The 22,277-nt window shown below is 39.8% G+C and overlaps 1 protein-coding gene across 1 annotated transcript; it reads right to left on the reverse strand.

Annotated features, from left to right (window-relative positions):
• Positions 1–831: 831 nt before the first annotated feature.
• Positions 832–1,758, reverse strand: LOC143864764 (G-type lectin S-receptor-like serine/threonine-protein kinase LECRK2). The gene is made up of 2 exons (XM_077375576.1): positions 1,683–1,758; positions 832–1,580 (listed from the first exon to the last, which is right to left on the reverse strand). Exons 1-2 carry the CDS (start codon positions 1,756–1,758, stop codon positions 832–834), a joined length of 825 nt encoding a protein of 274 aa, XP_077231691.1.
• Between the last annotated feature and the right edge of the window lie 20,519 nt (positions 1,759–22,277).

A 22,277-nucleotide genomic window follows, 5' to 3' on the forward strand; every position in this document is an offset into this window, starting at 1 on the left:
TTGCAGTAAAATTGCAATCTAAAGTATGTTTTGAGGCTTTATATCACAATTTGCCACACTTATCATGCAAGCAAGTAAGCCCTCTTGCAACTCCAAAGGCAATCTGTGTCCGTTGGTTCCAGCTGGGCCTCGAACTTCCAAATAGGAAGCTTGCTAAGGAGCCGTTGCTCATGAACTCATATACCAAAAGCCGTTGTGACCCCTCGTAGCATAATCCCAATAATTGTACTAGATTCTTATGATGGATTTTGCCGTTACTTCCAGCTTTGAATTCCTTATCTCCTTCCTCCACCAACTTCTCCAACTTCTTGACTGCGACGAAATTTCCAGTATTTGATGTTAAGACGCCTTTGTAGACTGTGCCAAAAGCACCGCTGCCCGACTCTTGTTTAAACCCATCTGTAACTTCTTCAAGCTCTTTGTAAGTAAACAATCGCAAATGCATTCCTAAGAAATTTTGTTCTGGTGTCGCTTGTTCTGGCTGGTGTTTTAGTAGTTTCTTATGATATTGGAAGAAAACAGCCAACAAAATGGCTACCAAAAAATGGAGGTTGAGAAACACAGAACTGCCTAAAAGGATCGAGAAGATGATGATCAGAGTACCTCGATCACTCTTCCCTCCATTTGAACCTGAAGGAAATGGAAACTGAGAAGTGAAATTTGGAAACTGAGAAGTCGAATTTCCTAGGGGAACTTTGATGAGTGCCTTTGTTGTTCCATCTTCAGTCTCCATCCTCCCATTTGAGAGTCTACACCATTGAAACAGTCTACACCATTGAAAATGCGACCGCACAAAAACAATCATCCAAGCAGAGTTCTCTGCACGGGTCTTCATTTATTGAACCCACAAGCTCCACTGCCAAAATTATCGGTAATTGCCATACAAATGTCATGAGGCACCGACCATACAATAGACCAGGACTCACCTGCCCAGTTTCTGTTGCTTGAGCCATTCTTGGGGTATATATATTGCCTGAAAACTCCATCAAAATCAAGTGTTGCTCTGTGGTAGAAGTCTCTGGTTGAAACTATGTTTCCCAAAGTGAGGTTGTGTATGCTCCCATTTGTTTGCCTGAGGTAAATGTAACCTGACTGATTGAAGATCATCTGAGAATCAGTTCCTGCAGTGTCGCTACTCCAGTAAGCATTGTAAAGATAATTGGTAAGGAGATTTGTTGTGTAAAGCACGAGATTGCCATCTGTTTGGAAACGAAGCTCAAACTTTCCGCTCGAGTAGTTGGTCTTTGTTTCACGAGAAGAAAGCATGCTGCCCTGATCCAATATCTGCGTAGGCAGGATGGTGTCCGTAGAAAGATCGAAACTCTGCCAAGTGATACCAGAATTCGAATTCCTGAGGACCAAGTTCCCTGTCTCGAGCATGGCGGCGGAGGTGACACTACCGTTAGTGACTTGAGCCCTCCATATCTCTTGTCCTTGATGATTGCGATGCACAAGATTTCCACTGCTCGTCAGCTCGACTTTCGATCCATCAAGCACAAGATTATCTCCATTTGCAGACCAAATTATAGTATTTTCAGGTACTTTGTCGAACCAAATTGCAAGCAAGAAGAGATCTTTGTCTGCAACGCGAGTGAACCCCAATGCGAAATCACCAGAAGGCGAAACCTATGAAGTATTGTCACTGGTAGAGAGACTAGAGCCCAAACTTATGCTACCATTACTTTGAGCCACGGCAGAAAGTGGAAACAGAAGAAGAGCAAGCAAGAAGAACAGAGGATTATCAAGAGCAGATGCCATTTGAGATTAAGTTTCGTATAAATTTTGATAACGAGAGAAGGAATTGCAGATTAGCTGGTTTACATGGAATTAGAGAAGGAATAGTGATCTAATCCCCTCTGCTTGTTCTTTTTATTGATGGAGATAATATGGTTGGTTCGATCTCTACGTCTAGTACAAGAGATTTTTGGCTTTTTGGCTTCCACAGCGACTTGGAGTCAAAGGTAGGAGCGTAGGATTACCAGTGACTTTTCCACGGTCATCAACTTGAATTCTTTGATTGGATTCTTTGAGGATTACCAGTTTTTTCGAATATCGAGCACGCCCTTGTTGATCAATTGCAAGCAGATTGGCCCAACTCCGGTGAAATAGTTGTCGGAGAGCAAGAAATTGAGTAGATTGCCGACCTTGCAAATCTCTTCCGGTATAAATCCGGTGAGAAAGTTGCCCGCGAAATTGAGCTGTTCTATTTTTCTAAGGCATCCCAACGAGCGCGGGATCGGACCCACTAATTGATTAAATCCTGCGTCGAAGACCGTGGCCTTAGATAGGAATCCGATCTCATAAGGAAGACAGCCCGATAATGAATTGTTGAGGAAGAGCACTTCTTTTAGAGTCCTCGAGGAGTTACATATGCTTCGAGGGATGCTTCCTGTGAACCTTCTTTTTTTTTTGGCCAAAGAACTGGATTAGTTAAAAAGCAATTTAGATGATTAAGTACAAGACAACCAATAAAATAAAAAATGGGTTTTACGATCGTTAAGGAGCATTTAAATACTCAACACAACTCAACTCAACTAAACTAAGCCTTTGTCCCAAACTAGTTAAGGAGCATTTAAGTGCTCTTGGAAATATCAATTTGCACATTTTTTTGATAAAAAGTCTAAAAAACATGTAAAAGTCTCAAAACATATGTAAACCATTATTTTTCGGTGGGACCCATCAACATATATGGTGGGGCCCATTCTACATGTCTTTGTTTGGATTCGTTGATTGGGATTTCTTCCAATCCTTGTTTGCTTGGTATCACAAATCTAACGGTTGGAAACAAGTATCTGGCAATTCGGCAATCTCGAGAGGTAATCCAAGTAAGAAATACACGTGGCATGGATGTGATGATCATAAGATTAACGTTCATCTTGTGGGCCACCAAGAGGTAATCTGTATTTAACGGTCTTGATCATGCTCCATCGGTATACTGGGCCCTAGGGTAGTAATAAGATAATTGGGATCCTTGTTGTGATCCGGACCATTCATCTTGTGGGCACCCCACCACACTTTCCCACCTCGGCAATTGAAACTGCTTTTTTAACCCGTACAGGTGTGGCTCTTTGGCTTAAAGTCTTGGGTATGCTCCACAGAGACGAGAGTTCGAATCCCTCTGGGCTTACCCGATGTGCTTGGTTTACGGGTGATTGCGCGCATCCGGAAGGAATTAGTCCCACTCTACAAAGTGGGGTGGGGACACCCTACGTCATAAAAAAAAAAATTGAAACTGCTTTATCAAAAAATGAGAAATAAATAACACGGGTTTTTTATTTGACTGGACTTTTCCCCTGCGCGTGGAATCTAATCTCATATGGACAAGGAATTCGTAGAAAAATAAATGAAGATAACGACAATAATCCGTTTGACAGGCATTTGGTCTCACCACCATGGAATTTATTTTCTTTTTTTATCCCAAACCAAATCGTTCCAAGGTTATAAAATTGCCAAATAATCCTTTAATAGTTTCATATTTACACAAAAGTCATGCTTTTAGAAATTAATTGCCACAGCATCCCTAAAACAAAACAATGGTGCAACTCGGGTCGGGTTTTCATTTTGTAGCATAGGAACGTGACTAATTTTAAAGATTGGTGGAAATAAAAACAAATCTTCACACCAAAAATCTCTAAATTTATGTCATAAGTGTATAAATTTAAGGACGACACTATATTTTCATATAAGAGACATGAACACCTCAATGAAAACAATTGTATCGATATATTGGAAAATAATTTGCTATGTTATTTAAGAGATATTTAAGAAAGTTACAGCACACTCATATGAGCCGGGTAGGGTTTTTTTCTTTAAACCCGGCCCTACCCATGGTTTAGTCCGATTTTCCAATTTAAAATCTGACCCTACCCAAGACCCATGATTTCTAAACCCGACCCATGTTATTTTCGGGTCGGGTAAAACCCGACCCAAGTCAGTAGTTGGCACAAATATCCAACCAACACATGGCATACCTCCATGGCTACATTGATTTGGAATGGTTCATCAGTTGGCCTACCTTGGATGGTCCACTATACAAATATTATGCTAATCGAATCATCCAAACCATACAATCCATGGAAATTCGTCCTGCAGTAATATCATTATATCACTACCAATAAGATGACAAGTTCAGCTCATTATTACAAAAAAACTACTTTTACTTATAAATTTTTTGAGGAACACAACCTCAATAGTAAAACCCTGTGCGATCGGGGCTGACAAAGAACTGTATAGACCACATCATAGGTTGATCGAAACTGTCCATGTGATGGAACACAACATCAATAGGTTGTGCCCGTAAAATCATTTCCATAGGTTGATCCTAGCCTTCTAATCTATAGAGGTTTCCATAATATGTTTTTCCTCCTAAGGTACCCAGAATTCGTAAATATTTTTAAAGGTATCGAGAATTTGTAATATCCTCAAAAAAATTATAAGTACAAGTAGTTTTTTTGTAATTGCCATATTTCGATACCTCTTCTTTGTAGTTTTTTTTTCGTAATTGTACAATTGTCATATACAGTTACCCGTTTCGGTACTTTTTTCTTTAATTTTGCAACTTTCAAGCACTTTGTCCATAATTTTGCAAAGAAAAAAATATGTCTTTGTCCATTTTTTTTATTAAAAAAGCGTAAAGGAAGGGGGCAGGATTGACATTATGTGGCTTTAATGGGTGCCTTTGTTAAAAAGCATAAAGGAGGGGGTAGGATTGAAAATATATGGGTTGAATGGGTGCCTTTGTTAAAAAAAGTCAAAAAAGTGATGTTTAATTCTATTAGAATTTTGGGAGAAATTCAAGTAATTCTCTCCTTTTCTCTTCTGCTATACAGTAATAGACTAGTTGTAGTCCCGTGCGATGCACGGGGCGGCCAAAAAAATAAAATGAATAATAAAATTTATTAGAAATCAGTGTAAAAGAGGGTTCATGATCAGGCTGCTGTGTGCTGTCCTGGCAACGTTTCTTGGATTTTTAGCAAGAAAATCAGGTTTTAAAAATCTCTCCTGCAACCTGAGATTTCTAAAACGAGGAAAATGGGTGGATCTTCTACTCTCTTGCTGATAGAAAGAAGGGAGAGAAGTAAAAAATGAGTTAAAAACGACGGTTGGTCCTCTTCTTCTCCTCTCTAACCCTCTTTTCTAACCCTCTTTTACACTGTTTTCAAACTAAAAACCTGGTTTCTAAAATCCGCATATCCAAACGGCCCCTAAAAGCATATAGGTGTGCAAGAAGAAAATGAATAAATTGCTTAATGAATATCATAATGAAACATGGAAAACCAACTTGCATGCATTGATTTATTTGGTGAACCGACTTGGAGATTGATTGGAAGAAAATCTCATAAAGGTTATCGCCCTTAATTGGGAAGATTCACGGTCTTGGGAAATCCCGGACACTAGGGGTGTAAATGGATATTCAAAAATTCGATTACCGTCCACATCCGAATCCGTTTAAAGCTAATATTATCCGAATCCGTTTCAAGCGGATATTATCCGAATCCGTTTATGAGATATCCGGCTCTTAGCAGATGCGAATCTAGTAAATGGTATATCCGATCCGTTTAACATCCGAATCCGAGAAGTACATTCTTTTTATTTATTATTAATAATATCATTAATATTTATTTTTAGTAATGACACACTATCTTTTGTTTCTAAAAGAAAAGTGAATTTTCTTTTTAGAAAAAAAAAAACAAAATTATTTTGGGTGGGAAATTGAATAATTACTCATTTTAAGGGCATTCTTGGAGTTTGACATGGCTTCTTTATGAAGCAACAAATGTGGGTTGTAGGATGAAAGAGACAAATGGATGATGGTGATTGAAAGAAGATGGCATAGCTTCTAGAGAATTCTAAAGCAAAACAGCCATCTAGGTCATTGATAGTAAATAGACGACTCGGTCAATTTTCCAACTTAGGGTTATATAAAAACCCAAAATGCAATTAAAAGAGGGGACTGCTGACGTTTGCAAGTTGAAGCAAGAGAGAGGAGAAAAGAGGAGGCAGAGACACCATCTCCGGCATTCCTTGGTGCACCCAACTCCCACCAAAATCCATCGCCGCCCCTCTCCACCTTCACAAGGCCACCTCCATCACCGCCAGTCACCTCCATCTCTAACACAATCCCCATCTCCATCCGCATTTCTCTTCATCTTCCACCATCAACACTCTCACTTCTCCTCTTCAAAATAGCCCAAACCCATTCCATCATATACACAAAAAAAAAACCCAAAGACCATCCATCCCCACCGCCGCTCTCTCTCTCTCTCTCTCTCTCTCTCTCTCTCTCTCTCTCTCTCTCTCTCTCTCTCTCTCTCTGCCTTTGTTTTAAAAGGAAGAAGAGGATCTCATATATTTTAGGATCTGAGAGTTAATTTTGAGAAAAGAAAGTAGAGGTCTGGTTTTAGGGTTTGGAAAATTCATTCGAGGAGTAAGGAGGAGAACAAAGATAAAGTGTTACAGTAAAATGTTCAAATTTACTGGATAAACGGATACGGATAATATCCAAATTTGAACAATATCCGGCAGAATCGAATTCGGTAATAGATATTAAATATCTGTCGAATTCGAATTCGGATTCGGATTTGGATAGTGTATTCTGTAATCGAATTTGGATATAGCCATATCCGCTTCAAATTAGATCCGTTTACACCCCTACCGGGCACGTGGAATGTTTTCACACCTCTCCACATGATTTTTTTTTGTGGGGGGGGGGGAACAATTTTTAATGGATTTGAATACCCAATCCTATTAGAATCCTACCAAAACATCCCACGCACCTCTAATAGCCCAAGTGTTAAAAACAACCCAACATTGAACGAGTCTCTCTCTCTCTCACACAGTTGGGTTATTTATATATGAACAGTAACTTGCATTTATAGAGACATGACGCCTGAGGGAAAACGAAAAGACTTATTGGACGTGGTCCCTACTTCCACTCGCAAACAACTTCCAATAAGGGAAGTTACAGTCCCTACTTCCACTTCACATTCTTAGCAAACAACATCAACTGGAAGGCAAAAATCATGATAGAAGGAAGCTAATATGCAAATAGTGTTTTTTTTTTTTTTTTTTTGGTAGCATTCCAATAAGGGAAGTTACAGTATATGTTGTCAAGATTTGGCCTGTCTAAGCTAACACATTCAGCAGAAGAAGACATCCCTCTCAAAAGATCAAGTTATTGACCATTTAAAGACCTAAAGAGGCAAAAAAAAAATCTCCTTCTTTATCTCACTTGATCAAGGGGCTACCATCTCTTATCTTTGGAAGCTTTTCCACTGAATTAAGACAATTAAAAAGAACCATGCAAGTTTATATAACAATAATAATATCAAGAAAAATAATATCACAAAATGGCTTGATGTAAATTATAAATTATCATTGTAACTGAATTATGGTAAGCATTTCATCAACAACTTATACGCATCTTCAGAAACATTGCACTTTAAACATATACATCACAATATGAACAACCCAAGGAACACCCGCTGATCAAAATGCAGAAATCAACATTCGTTTACAACTAAACTAACAACTGCAAGTAAAAATTGACATCATGTTAGGAAAAGACTCACCAAAAGCATATCCCATTCAAAATAGGTGAACATCAGAATCTGATAAACTCAGATGATCAAGTAAAAAACAAACATAGCAAATCTGATTCAAAATGCAAAGCATAGTAGGTTGAAAGGCAAAGCACATCACATTTCTTCAACCATCACTTCCAAATTCTAGAGCTTCTTATATAAGCGTCAAGTGCTAAACAATTTTATTTGACATGAAACATAGAGAGATTAAAAGGCGAATAGATTAAAAGGATAGGAACATCCAATCAAGCAGTGGTTAGTGGCAATGGGCTGCATTTGTGTTCACTGGTAAGAACTTCATTATTATCAGTTTTAGAAAAACATTCAGAATAAGCGTGGGCATGCCTAGATACATATATGTGTACTACACATGATAGGCACCCACACCTCAGATCTTGGCCAAATAATTCTTCTCTCGTCTTTTATTCGTGGTTTAAATAAATGCTTCACTAATATTCGAGCTACATTACTCTTTCCAAATTCATCAGACTTTTAAAATCAAAGGTATTTTAAAAGTTTTTACCAATAAAAGAATGTAAATGACCTCAATGGTATAACAATTCATATTATACTCAGATGGTATAAAAAAGAAAAGTAAATGATTTATAAAAAATGAGCTTAAAAGACAGTGAAATATTTTTCTAAATTATTATAAAGAAATTAAAGGAAAAAATATGTATTTATACAAAATTTCTACTTGGACAGCGTGGCAAAGGAAAGTTAATGATTCATAAAAAATGAATTGAAAAGATGGAATTATAGATTTTTTTTCTAAATTATTTATAAAGAAGAGAAGGGAAAACTATGTAAGCAATAGGAAAAGCTGCTGCATAAATGGGTTAGCTCACCAATTTGGATGACGAATCTGCAGCGGAAGACTTGGAGGTATTAATTGAATCAATGAACTTGGAATAAAAGAAAGAAGAAATTATAATCTCAAAAAATAAAGAAAAAAAATGAAAACTCCGCCTACAGAAACCCTAGAGAAAGATTGTTGAATCCCTAGATTTTAGGGATTTCTTTAATCGGATATTGCTGGTAGCTACGTTAGATTAGGGATGTCAATAACCAACAATTACGTTGGCTAGTTAGTTTTAGCTATCTTTTATATTTTTCTTTTAGTTTTCTTTTATTTATCCTTTATTCTGATTGGTTGTAGAGTCCTAGGGTGTTGAAACTTGAGATCATTGTAGACATTTATATTTTCTTATCTCTTAATGGAAAAGGTAAAGAAGAATTCAACTTAATTTCGTGCTATTGTACGAGGGACTGGTTTCCCAAACGAACCATTATTTCATCTTCTTCTTGTCCATTTCTAGGTACCTATCAAAGATTGAGTGTAAAAATCTAAAAAAAATGATGAGAAATTTTGAAGAATGGAAAAAACCTAAATCAAGAAACTTACTTTTTCTTCTTATTCTTCTTGCTGGATGTGAAAGCCTGCGTTCGTGAGGCTTGGACGGCTAGGGTTTTGGCGTGTGCGAGAGAGAAAGGGAGGCAGAATAAGAAGCAAAAAGGCTCCAAATAACCGGCGAAGATCCAGCTAAAAAGACTTGGTAAAGATGAGAAGGCTTTGCTAATATAGGGCTTGCATATGTGTGAAATCGTGGAATAGGGAAGGGTTACATATGATATCGGAAAACGAATCGTTGGGAGAAGATATACGTTAAACTTGAGTAGATACATACAAAAGTAAAAAAACTTTTAAGAGTATTAAATAATAATCCTTTATGATTAAGGCACTATGCACAGAAGTTAGCATGTATATTTATATACGTTAAACTTGAGTAGATACATACGAAAGTAAAAAAAATTTTAAGAGTATTAAATAATAATCCTTTATGATTAAGGCACTATACACAGAAGTTAGCGTGTATATTTATCTTTCTCTTAAAAGTAGTTATACAAAGAATATACACAGAAGTTGCATGTATAAAAGTCTTTTGAAATTTAGATTTTGTAAAATTTCGGAATAAAGAAGGGGCTCACACGTGGCGCCACCCAGCTTACCACCTTCAACTTTATATTGTACTAGTAAAAAACCCCGTGCATTGGGCGGCGAAGAAAAGATAATGGTTAAGCATTAAAACTATTAACAATAGCGAAATTGAAGAATTTGTATAACTCAAAGTGGCATACATACGAAATGATAAAAAAGGGCAATGGCTTCGATAATTGGCATGGTAATTAGTTTCTCTATATATCGGAGGGCTAGGATCATCATATGGCAATGATTGTTGGGGCTTGCATCGCGGCCCATCAAATGGACGGCTTGGATCATCCTATGGCGTTGACCGTAAACTTCATTTGACAAATATGGGTGGGGCCTACAATTGGGCCTTAATGTTAATGCACGACCCACACCATAGGATGATCCAAACCATCCATTTGATGGGCCACATTGTAAATAGGTTGTGCCCCAAAAATCATTTCCATGGGATGACAACTCTCCAATTTTTGTTTTTGCTGGTTTTTTTTTGTTTTGGTAGGTATTTGCTAGCCACCTTCTCCAAAGGCTACTTCTCGGCCATCCTTTGCAATTGTATGTGTTGAGAGATTTGTCTTATTAGACATGGTGAAAATTGCACGGCAATACTATTTCTGGAAAGGTGGCTAGCAATAATAAGTACCGAAAGAAATTAGCAATAATAATCATAAGGTACTAAAGTTTTGGAAGGAAATTACGGCAAAATGGTTGTAAAAGAGAACAATTACAGAAAAAAAGTACCCACAAATGGCACCTTGCTATGACAATTACGGCTAAAACTACAACGGAGATGTATAGAAATATGACAATTACGGCATATGCACCCAATCCGTAAAAAGAGCATAAAGGAGGGGGTAGGATTGAAATTATGTGGTTTAATGGGTGCCTTTGTTAAAAAGCATAAAGGAGGGGGTAGGATTGAAAATATGTGGGTTGAATTGGTGCGTTAAAAAAAGTCAAGAAAAGTGAGGTGTTAATTCCACAGAATTTTCAAAAAATTCAAAAACGCCTGGGCTTTTCCTCCCAGCTTGCTTATTATAGTAGAAAGATAGATATATATCATTAGTACACCGCGAACTACTAAAACGGGCTACAAGCCTATAAATGGTTCATGAGTTCGCTGAAAATTTACTAAATACAAAGGGCACTTTTTTTTATCTTTTTCTTTTTATGGAATTATATTCCTTCTTGCTCCAAAAAGATAAAACACATTTCCCTTTGAAATGGAAACTGAGAAGTGGAATTTCCTAGGGGAACTTTGATGAGTGCCTTTGTTGTTCCAGTCTCTATCCTCCCATTTGAGAGTGGGAACTTCTTCTTGTAACAGTCTACACCATTGAAAATGGCTGCCGCACAAAAACAATCACCCAAGCAGAGTTCTCTGCACTGGTCTTCATTTGTTGAATTATATCGATCAAAGTCAGACATCAGCCAATTTGTGTTTGGCAACTCTGTCATTCGGAATTGAGGTCTAGGTTCTTCCCCTGATCCACCAGGCTCACAACTTTGAGGAACAAAGTCCGGCGTGCAACCCTTGAAAGGGTTACTGGAATCAAAGTAGGAATAATTGGGTGGACAGTAGCAACTAGGCCTTAGAGTATCATCTAGTCTGCAGTAGCTATCGAACCCACAAGCTCCACTGCCAATATTATCGGTAATTGCCGTACAAATGTCACTTGGCACCGACCATACAATAGACCAGGACTCACCAGCCCAGTTTCTGTTGCTTGAGCCATTCCTGGGGTATATATATTGCCTGAAAACTCCGTCAAATCAAGTGTTGCTCTGTGGTAGAAGTCTCTAGTTGAAACTATGTTTCCCAAAGTGAGGTTGTGTATGCTCCCATTTGTTTGTCTGAGGTAAATGTTGTAATACCCGGTCCCAAGTATTTGGGTAATTATCCTTATCAAAGTGAACATATGATTTTTTTTTATAATGGGTGTCATTATAAAAAATTAAGCCAAGATTAATTGTTAGAAATGGGTGTTAGTATCAAATAAAAGTTGTGAATTTTCTTTGATATGGGTAATAATATCAAATGGACTAAAGTTAAATTAGGAATCAAATATGCAATCATTTTCAATATTCAATCATAAGGTAACAATCATGTGCTATTATCATCAATGACTAAAGTTAAATTAGGAATCAAATATGCAATCATTTTCAATATTCTATCTTAAGATAGCAATCATTTCAATATTGAAAAAGAAAGAAATGTGTGGGATGTTTGGAACCTTACGAGACTACAACCTTCTTCTTTTTTTTCTCTCCACTCTCTTCCTCTCATTGGATGAAGGTTAGTTGGTTAAATTAGGAATCAAATATGCAATCATTTTCAATATTTTATCTTAAGGTAGCAATCATTTCAATATTGAAAAAGAAAGAAATGTGTGGGATGTTTGGAACCTTGCGAGGCTACAACCTTTTCTCTCCACTCTACAACCTTTTCTCTCCACTCTCTTCTCTACAACTTTCTCACCACAACCTTTTCTCTCCACTCTCTTGCCTACAACTTTTTCTCTCCACTCTCTTCTCTCATTGGATGAAGGTTAGTTGTTGTGGGATTTAGAAAGGGGTGGTGTTGATGAAGGTTAGTAGTTGTGGGCTTTAGAAAGGGGTGGTGTTGATGAAGATTAGTTGTTGTGGGCTTTAGAAAGGGGTGGTGTTGATGAAGGTTAGTTGTTGTGGGCTTTAGAAAGAAGAAATATAGGTGTTGGATGTAGTTGTTGTGGGCTTTAGAAAGAAGAAATATAGGTGTTGGATGTAGTTGTTGTGGGCTTTAGAAAGAGGGAATATAGGTGGTGTTTGAGGCCATTGAGATGCTTGTAACTCTCCTACATTGGGATGCTTGTAACTCTCCTACAAGACCAAGTTCTACACCACTTTAGAACCATTGCAAAACAGTCCTAGAAGCCATTGCAAAACAGTCCTAGAAGCCATTGCAAAACAGTCCTAGAAACCTCTGCAAATTGCTATTGCTGCCGGTAAATAAACTACTTTCCACCATCTTGTTGCCATAACCTTGTGTCCAAGAATCAAGGCCTACAAGACCTCATATTCCATCACATATGTCTTGAGATCAACTACGGTTGGGTGGATCTTCATCACGAATAATTGCCAAAATTCTGTAAGTTCATATTCTTACTCAGTCACCTTCTAGTTTCAGCTTTGCAAATTCCCTTCCTTGACAAGAACAAAAAGGAGGAAAAGAGTAGTCTTAATTAAATAAATTTGGTTGAGCAAATGGGATTGGAGTTTAGGTGCGAATAAATTTGGTTGAGCAAATGGGATTGGAGTTTAGGTGCGATGTGTTAGAAATGAGTTTTTAGAGCCGTCCTAATTTCTTTTCTTTTTAGAGGCACAATCAAATATGAAATCTTATTTAATAGGGACTGTTACACATTAGGATAGTTAAATGACCTTGGTTTACTTACTAATGTGAAGGGGAAAAAGAGGAGTTTTTGTCAACGTCAACGTCGTCCTAGAGAAAACAAAACAAAGTCAGAAATTCGTGCAAGAGGTAGGTGATCCTACCCTATGTCAGTGTATTATCAAATAATTACATTAGCTAAGTTGAAAGCTTTCTATTTCAATTTTTGCATATCTACTTTGACTTGGAACTTCTTTTGGAGAAGATTTTTACTGAACGTTTTTTTAGTATGTCATTCTACATAGTTGAATATCATTATGCATGGTATCCTTTAGTCTTGACATGTTTTCATCCCTATACATAAAAAGCTTTATGAAGAACATGATTTAGAAAACTAGAATTCATGAAGCAACAATTTGAAAAGCACTTTGTTTACGATATGTTTTCGTAGATTTGAAATGAGGGAAGTTCCCTATGGCTTGAAGCGTTACAAATTTATGGCATGGTATTGCAAACATTAAAATTGCTTCTCTCTATAATTGCATACAGTCTTGGTATGGAATGGATTCCGCCAGTAAGGTTGATCTCTGGTGGGGATCTAGTGCCCAACCTACCAGTGGGTGAGTACACTGGACGTGATCACGTAGACCGGTCAAATTTTATCTACCCGTAAGGTTGATCTCGGGCGGCCAGTAGGGAGTCCTCTGGCTATTGATATTGTGACATTGCGCACTTTTGGACCTGTGAGTCCTGCGAACGAGTGTTCGCCTTGGGTTACGCTACTTGCCAATAAGGTTGGAAATTGGCCACAGAGAAGACTGTTATGTTTGAAAATATATTACTGTTAAGTATTTGATTTCCAAGTGGAAAAATGCAAAATCAAGTGTTTGAAAATATATATTCTTGTCATTGATTTCCAAGTGAAAAACTGCATAACCGAGTGGTTGGAACTGTTTTGTAAAAACATGTATTTTTCTTATATAGCTTATGTAGAAATGATCTTTTTAATTCTTATCAATTTCTGCATTGGCTAAATTTTATGGCATGCTACGTCTTTTCCGCACAAGTTTGTTTTTGTTTTCCTATTAGCTGGCTTGGATTTGGAAAACCGGCTGGGCTGTTAGCTCATTATGTGGTTTAACAAATTTCAGATACAGAGGAGCGGCAGTAGATTTGCTGAGATCAGGCACTTGGATTGGAGCCTAGGAGATTTGTTCTTTATTTCATTGTTCCAATTTAGAAACCTTTGATATTTTATTAAGGTGATTGTCTTGAAATAATTATTGTTGGATTTAGACTTATGGACCTAATCTATATTTGTATTTCATTATGAGACTAAAATTTCCGCATTTATTAGTTACTCTGATTGTTGAGAATAGTTGATCGAAAAAGGAGCCTTGCATGCTTGTGGGGGCGACCCTATGGGCGTGCGGCGGCTGTCACGTGCGCCTTACCTAGAATTATGGGTTCGGGGCGTGACAGTAAAGTGGTATCAAAGCAATAGGTTTAAGAACCGGTAGGACCTTAGGCAAAGGCAAATTGTATTTTTACTACAGGACCTTAGGCAAAGGCAAATTGTATTTTTACTACTTAGGTAAAGGCAAATTGTATTTTTACAATTTTTACTACTTACCTTCCGATTAGATGTAGGTATTTTATAATCTAGAGCCTTACTAGTGTTTGCTATTGTTGGGATAGGTATGGCTCGTACCAAGAGAATGACTGACCTTGCTCGTAGCACGACCCGACTTCAGCGAAACCCTATACCGGCTCCAGTGCAGCCAAATCAGGCGCAAGAGGAGGAGCCTCCCACCCCTATCATCCATACTGCAGAGGGAGGGACTCATCAGGAAGAGCAAGGGTTACCCCGATTAGAGCGGATGATGGAGACTTTGGTTGGGGTGGTGACCCAACAGCAGCAGCAGCCTCAGCATCATCCGCCACAGGTCGAGCCTCGTCAGCAGAATAGGATGACCGAGTTTCGGAGGATGGCCAATACATTTGGAGGGACCACTGATCCTCTCGTGGCTGATGAATGGTTGCAAGAGACCGAGAAAATCTTTGAATTTCTGGGGATGGCAGCGCCGGACAAAGTAGTAGCTGCCACGTTCATGCTTAGAGGAAGTGCAGATGCTTGGTGGAAGATGGAGAAGCGTGTCAGGGGGAGCGCTATCATTGCATGGGATGAATTCTCTACAGCTTTCTATGACAAATATTTTCCTGATAGTGTGAGGATTCTTAAGGACCGGTAGGACCTTAGGCAAAGGCAAATTGTATTTTTACTACAGGACCTTAGGCAAAGGCAAATTGTATTTTTACTACTTAGGTAAAGGCAAATTGTATTTTTACAATTTTTACTACTTACCTTCCGATTAGATGTAGGTATTTTATAATCTAGAGCCTTACTAGTGTTTGCTATTGTTGGGATAGGTATGGCTCGTACCAAGAGAATGACTGACCTTGCTCGTAGCACGACCCGACTTCAGCGAAACCCTATACCGGCTCCAGTGCAGCCAAATCAGGCGCAAGAGGAGGAGCCTCCCACCCCTATCATCCATACTGCAGAGGGAGGGACTCATCAGGAAGAGCAAGGGTTACCCCGATTAGAGCGGATGATGGAGACTTTGGTTGGGGTGGTGACCCAACAGCAGCAGCAGCCTCAGCATCATCCGCCACAGGTCGAGCCTCGTCAGCAGAATAGGATGACCGAGTTTCGGAGGATGGCCAATACATTTGGAGGGACCACTGATCCTCTCGTGGCTGATGAATGGTTGCAAGAGACCGAGAAAATCTTTGAATTTCTGGGGATGGCAGCGCCGGACAAAGTAGTAGCTGCCACGTTCATGCTTAGAGGAAGTGCAGATGCTTGGTGGAAGATGGAGAAGCGTGTCAGGGGGAGCGCTATCATTGCATGGGATGAATTCTCTACAGCTTTCTATGACAAATATTTTCCTGATAGTGTGAGGATTCTTAAGGAAAATGATTTTTTCAATTTAAAGCAAGGGAACAGATCTGTCATAGATTATGAGGCAGAGTTTACGAGATTGGGGATGTTTGCACCCATATCGGTCATGGAGGACGACGGGCTTCTTGCTCGCCGTTTCCAAGACGGACTCAGGGAGCCTATCAGGCATCGAGTAAAAGATTTCCAGCTTAAAACCTATGCAGATGTGTTGAGTAAGGCTTTACAGGTTGAGGAAGGAGTCATCAGGTCCCAACAGCATAGGGACCAGCAGAAGAAGAGATTCAGGGCAGGAGGTCAGCAGGATGGCCAGATTTCAGGAGAGCCATCTAAGAGGCCTAATTCCTACCGCCAGGGAGGTGGATCACAGCAGAGGTCAGGCGACCATCGCCCGCAGCATCAGAGTGCTGGTCAGAGGTCTAGCTTGTGTGCCAAATGCAAGAAACATCATGCAGAAAAGGATTGCCCATGGATCACTGGGGCATGTTTTGAGTGTGGCCAGTTGGGTCACAAGGTAGCAGATTGTCCTCGGAAGAGAAATTTTCAGTTTTCAGGAGCACCCCCAGCAGCGCGAGTTCCGCCCACAGGAGAGAATCGGGCACCTCCAGCGGTGCGAGTCCCGCCCACAGGAGAGAATCAGGCATGGAATAAGAAGCAGAGGATCCCAAGCCGAGTCTATGCACTAACCGAGCAGGACGCTATGGCCTCTAATGCAGTGGTGACAGGTATGTCATTAGTTAGTTGTTGATATTCTTATTCATATAAATGTCTATAAAATTTCAACGTATTGCATTTTGATGTTTGCTTAGTTAATAGTGGGAATAGGTTAACCTATGTTTGCTTAGTTAATAGTGGGAATGGGTTAACCTATGACAGGTACCCTTCCAATAGCTTCGGTCTATGCATGTGTATTATTTGATTCGGGTGCCTCACATTCTTTTATATCATCCCGGTTTGTTGTGAAGCATGGATTAGTTCATGAGCCTTTAGATGTAGAGTTATGTGTAGACACACCTGTAGGAGGTAGCCTGATTACCGACAGGATTTGCAAGTCGTGTGCAGTGAAGATCGGTGACAGGGAGTTACCCGCTGATTTGGTAGTCTTGGAGATGAAGGATTTTGATGTTATTCTTGGGATGGATTGGCTGGCTGCTAATCATGCCAGCCTAGACTGTCACAGTAAGTTAGTGACTTTTCAGATGCCAGGACAGCGAAGGTTCAGTTTTATTGGTAGTCCTGGTGGTGCGCCCACCCAAATCATTTCGGCTTGCAAGGCTAGCAGATTGTTAAGGAAGGGTTGTGAGGGATTTCTTGCCTCTATATCAGAAGTCAGTCAGGAGGCCCTCAGGCTAGAGGACATCACAATTGTACGAGACTTCCCTGATGTATTCCCTGAAGACTTGCCGGGGTTGCCTCCAGATAGAGAGATCGAATTCTCCATTGATCTTGTACCTAGCACGGGTCCCATTTCTAAGGCTCCCTATCGAATGGCTCCAGTAGAGCTTAAGGAGTTGAGTGGGCAGTTGCAAGAACTTCTTGATAAGGGGTTGATCAGACCTAGTGTTTCTCCTTGGGGTGCACCAGTGCTATTTGTGAAGAAGAAAGATGGGAGTATGCGGTTGTGCATCGATTATAGAGAGCTAAACAAGGTAACTGTGAGAAATAAGTATCCATTGCCCAGGATCGAGGATCTATTTGATCAGTTACAGGGGTCTAAAGTATTCTCTAAGATCGATCTTCGCTCGGGTTACCATCAGTTGAAGATCAAGCCAGAAGATGTGCCCAAGTCAGCTTTCAGGACTAGATATGGACACTACGAGTTCTTAGTGTTGCCATTTGGTTTGACTAACGCACCCGCGGCATTTATGGATTTGATGAATAGGGTGTTCAAGCCATTCTTAGACAGATTTGTAGTAGTGTTCATAGATGACATCCTAATCTACTCAAAGAGCCATGAAGAGCATGAAAATCACTTAAGGCAGGTGTTGCAGGTATTGAGAGCAGAGCAGCTATATGCGAAATTCAAGAAGTGTGAGTTTTGGCTTGATAGAGTGGCTTTTCTGGGGCATGTGATTTCTAAGGATGGAGTGTCTGTGGACCCCCAAAAGATTGAGGCCGTAGTGGATTGGAGCAGGCCGTCTAATGTCGCCGAAATTCGCAGTTTCTTAGGTCTGGCGGGATATTACAGGAAATTCGTAGAGGGATTTTCACGGATTGCCGTACCACTGACCCGTCTAACGCATAAGGGAACCAAGTTTGAATGGTCTGATAAGTGCGAGGAGAGCTTCCAAGAGTTGAAACGAAGGTTAGTATCGGCCCCAATCCTCACTATACCATCTGAGAGTGGAGGATTCACCATATATAGTGATGCCTCTAAGAGTGGTTTAGGTTGTGTGTTGATGCAACACGGAAAGGTAGTGGCCTATGCCTCCAGGCAGTTGAAGCCATATGAGCAGAACTATCCGACGCATGATCTAGAGTTAGCAGCAGTAGTGTTTGCATTGAAAATTTGGAGACACTACCTTTATGGGGAGCCATGTGAGGTCTTCACTGACCATAAGAGCCTAAAGTACTTGTTCACGCAAAAGGAGCTAAATATGCGTCAGAGGAGATGGCTTGAATTGCTACAGGACTATGACCTGACCATCAGCTATCATCCAGGGAAGGCTAATGTAGTAGCAGATGCTTTGAGCAGAAAGGCCCAGGGTAAGATGGCATCTTTGATAACTAATCAAAGGCAGATCATTGAGGACTTGAGGAGGTTGAGTATTGAGGTAAGACAGCACGAGCCTGGTCTGCAAATTGCGAACCTGAGAGTTCAGCCCACTTTGTTAGAGAGAATAAAGATTTCTCAGAGTACTGATGAGAGACTCCATAAGATCAGGGCAGAAGTTGAGGCAGGATCCCAATTAGATTTTCGAGTCCATGAGGATGGGTCCTTGAGGTTCGGAACTCGGTTGTGTGTGCCTGCTGATGCGGATCTCAAGAGGGAGATTATGGATGAGGCCCATAGTTCTACTTATTCAGTGCACCCTGGAAGCACCAAAATGTACAGGGACCTCAGAGAAATTTTCTGGTGGAATAACATGAAGCGAGAGATTGCAGAGTTTGTGGCTCGTTGTATAATCTGCCAGCAGGTCAAGATAGAGCATCAGAGACCTGCCGGGAAGTTAGAGCCCCTCCCTATTCCAGAGTGGAAATGGGAGCACATCACTATGGATTTTGTGACCGGTTTGCCAAAGACATTGAAGAAAAATGATGCCATTTGGGTTATAGTCGACAGGTTGACTAAGTCGGCTCACTTCTTGGCTTATAGAGTGGGTTCGACATTGGATCAGATGGCAGAGTGGTACTTGGAGGAGATTGTCAGGCTACATGGAGTGCCAGTGTCGATTGTGTCTGACAGAGACCCAAGGTTCGTGTCTCAGTTCTGGAGGAGTTTCCATAAGGCTTTGGGAACTAGGTTGAACTTCAGTACAGCGTATCATCCACAAACCGATGGCCAGTCAGAACGGACGATCCAGATATTGGAAGACATGCTGAGAGCATGTGCCTTGGATTTTAGAGGTTCTTGGGATCGGCAGTTACCTTTGGTGGAGTTCGCATACAACAATAGCTACCAATCCAGCATTCAGATGGCCCCTTATGAGGCCCTCTATGGTAGAAAGTGCAGGTCTCCCATCCATTGGGATGAGGTTGGTGAGAGGCAGATTTTGGGCCCGGAGCTAGTGCATCAGGCAGAAGAAAAGGTTCAATTGATCAGAGAGCGTCTCCGAGCAGCACAAAGCAGGCAGAAGAGCTACGCTGATGTCAGGAGGCGTGAGCTTGAATTTGAAGTTGGAGATCGTGTTTTCTTGAGGGTGTCTCCCACTAAAGGAGTGGTCAGATTTGGCATTAGAGGAAAGTTGAATCCCAAGTATGTTGGGCCATACGAAATTCTTAAAAGGGTCGGGACAGTTGCCTATCGCCTTGCACTACCACCCAGTTTGGCTGGGGTGCATAATGTCTTCCATGTCTCTATGCTGAGGAAGTATGTTCCGGACCCGGACCGTGTAGTAGAATTGGCCCCTTTGCAACTCAGAGAGGATATGTCATATGAGGAACACCCGGTGCGTATCGTTGATCGAAAGGACCAAGTTCTTAGAAAACGCACCATTCCCTATGTCAAGGTACAGTGGAGAAATCACTCTGAGCGAGAGGCAACTTGGGAGCTTGAGGAGGAGATGCAGGAAAAGTACCCCCAGCTTTTTCAAGCACCAGGTATGTGAAATTCGAGGACGAAATTCTTTTTAGGGGGGTATGATGTAATACCCGGTCCCAAGTATTTGGGTAATTATCCTTATCAAAGTGAACATATGATTTTTTTTTATAATGGGTGTCATTATAAAAAATTAAGCCAAGATTAATTGTTAGAAATGGGTGTTAGTATCAAATAAAAGTTGTGAATTTTCTTTGATATGGGTAATAATATCAAATGGACTAAAGTTAAATTAGGAATCAAATATGCAATCATTTTCAATATTCAATCATAAGGTAACAATCATGTGCTATTATCATCAATGACTAAAGTTAAATTAGGAATCAAATATGCAATCATTTTCAATATTCTATCTTAAGATAGCAATCATTTCAATATTGAAAAAGAAAGAAATGTGTGGGATGTTTGGAACCTTACGAGACTACAACCTTCTTCTTTTTTTTCTCTCCACTCTCTTCCTCTCATTGGATGAAGGTTAGTTGGTTAAATTAGGAATCAAATATGCAATCATTTTCAATATTTTATCTTAAGGTAGCAATCATTTCAATATTGAAAAAGAAAGAAATGTGTGGGATGTTTGGAACCTTGCGAGGCTACAACCTTTTCTCTCCACTCTACAACCTTTTCTCTCCACTCTCTTCTCTACAACTTTCTCACCACAACCTTTTCTCTCCACTCTCTTGCCTACAACTTTTTCTCTCCACTCTCTTCTCTCATTGGATGAAGGTTAGTTGTTGTGGGATTTAGAAAGGGGTGGTGTTGATGAAGGTTAGTAGTTGTGGGCTTTAGAAAGGGGTGGTGTTGATGAAGATTAGTTGTTGTGGGCTTTAGAAAGGGGTGGTGTTGATGAAGGTTAGTTGTTGTGGGCTTTAGAAAGAAGAAATATAGGTGTTGGATGTAGTTGTTGTGGGCTTTAGAAAGAAGAAATATAGGTGTTGGATGTAGTTGTTGTGGGCTTTAGAAAGAGGGAATATAGGTGGTGTTTGAGGCCATTGAGATGCTTGTAACTCTCCTACATTGGGATGCTTGTAACTCTCCTACAAGACCAAGTTCTACACCACTTTAGAACCATTGCAAAACAGTCCTAGAAGCCATTGCAAAACAGTCCTAGAAGCCATTGCAAAACAGTCCTAGAAACCTCTGCAAATTGCTATTGCTGCCGGTAAATAAACTACTTTCCACCATCTTGTTGCCATAACCTTGTGTCCAAGAATCAAGGCCTACAAGACCTCATATTCCATCACATATGTCTTGAGATCAACTACGGTTGGGTGGATCTTCATCACGAATAATTGCCAAAATTCTGTAAGTTCATATTCTTACTCAGTCACCTTCTAGTTTCAGCTTTGCAAATTCCCTTCCTTGACAAGAACAAAAAGGAGGAAAAGAGTAGTCTTAATTAAATAAATTTGGTTGAGCAAATGGGATTGGAGTTTAGGTGCGAATAAATTTGGTTGAGCAAATGGGATTGGAGTTTAGGTGCGATGTGTTAGAAATGAGTTTTTAGAGCCGTCCTAATTTCTTTTCTTTTTAGAGGCACAATCAAATATGAAATCTTATTTAATAGGGACTGTTACACATTAGGATAGTTAAATGACCTTGGTTTACTTACTAATGTGAAGGGGAAAAAGAGGAGTTTTTGTCAACGTCAACGTCGTCCTAGAGAAAACAAAACAAAGTCAGAAATTCGTGCAAGAGGTAGGTGATCCTACCCTATGTCAGTGTATTATCAAATAATTACATTAGCTAAGTTGAAAGCTTTCTATTTCAATTTTTGCATATCTACTTTGACTTGGAACTTCTTTTGGAGAAGATTTTTACTGAACGTTTTTTTAGTATGTCATTCTACATAGTTGAATATCATTATGCATGGTATCCTTTAGTCTTGACATGTTTTCATCCCTATACATAAAAAGCTTTATGAAGAACATGATTTAGAAAACTAGAATTCATGAAGCAACAATTTGAAAAGCACTTTGTTTACGATATGTTTTCGTAGATTTGAAATGAGGGAAGTTCCCTATGGCTTGAAGCGTTACAAATTTATGGCATGGTATTGCAAACATTAAAATTGCTTCTCTCTATAATTGCATACAGTCTTGGTATGGAATGGATTC

The sequence above is a fragment of the Tasmannia lanceolata genome, unplaced genomic scaffold (assembly GCF_043159265.1).
Source record: "Tasmannia lanceolata isolate RefF3 unplaced genomic scaffold, GAP_Taslan_0.1 ptg000003l, whole genome shotgun sequence".
In the NCBI taxonomy this organism is placed as follows: domain Eukaryota; kingdom Viridiplantae; phylum Streptophyta; class Magnoliopsida; order Canellales; family Winteraceae; genus Tasmannia; species Tasmannia lanceolata.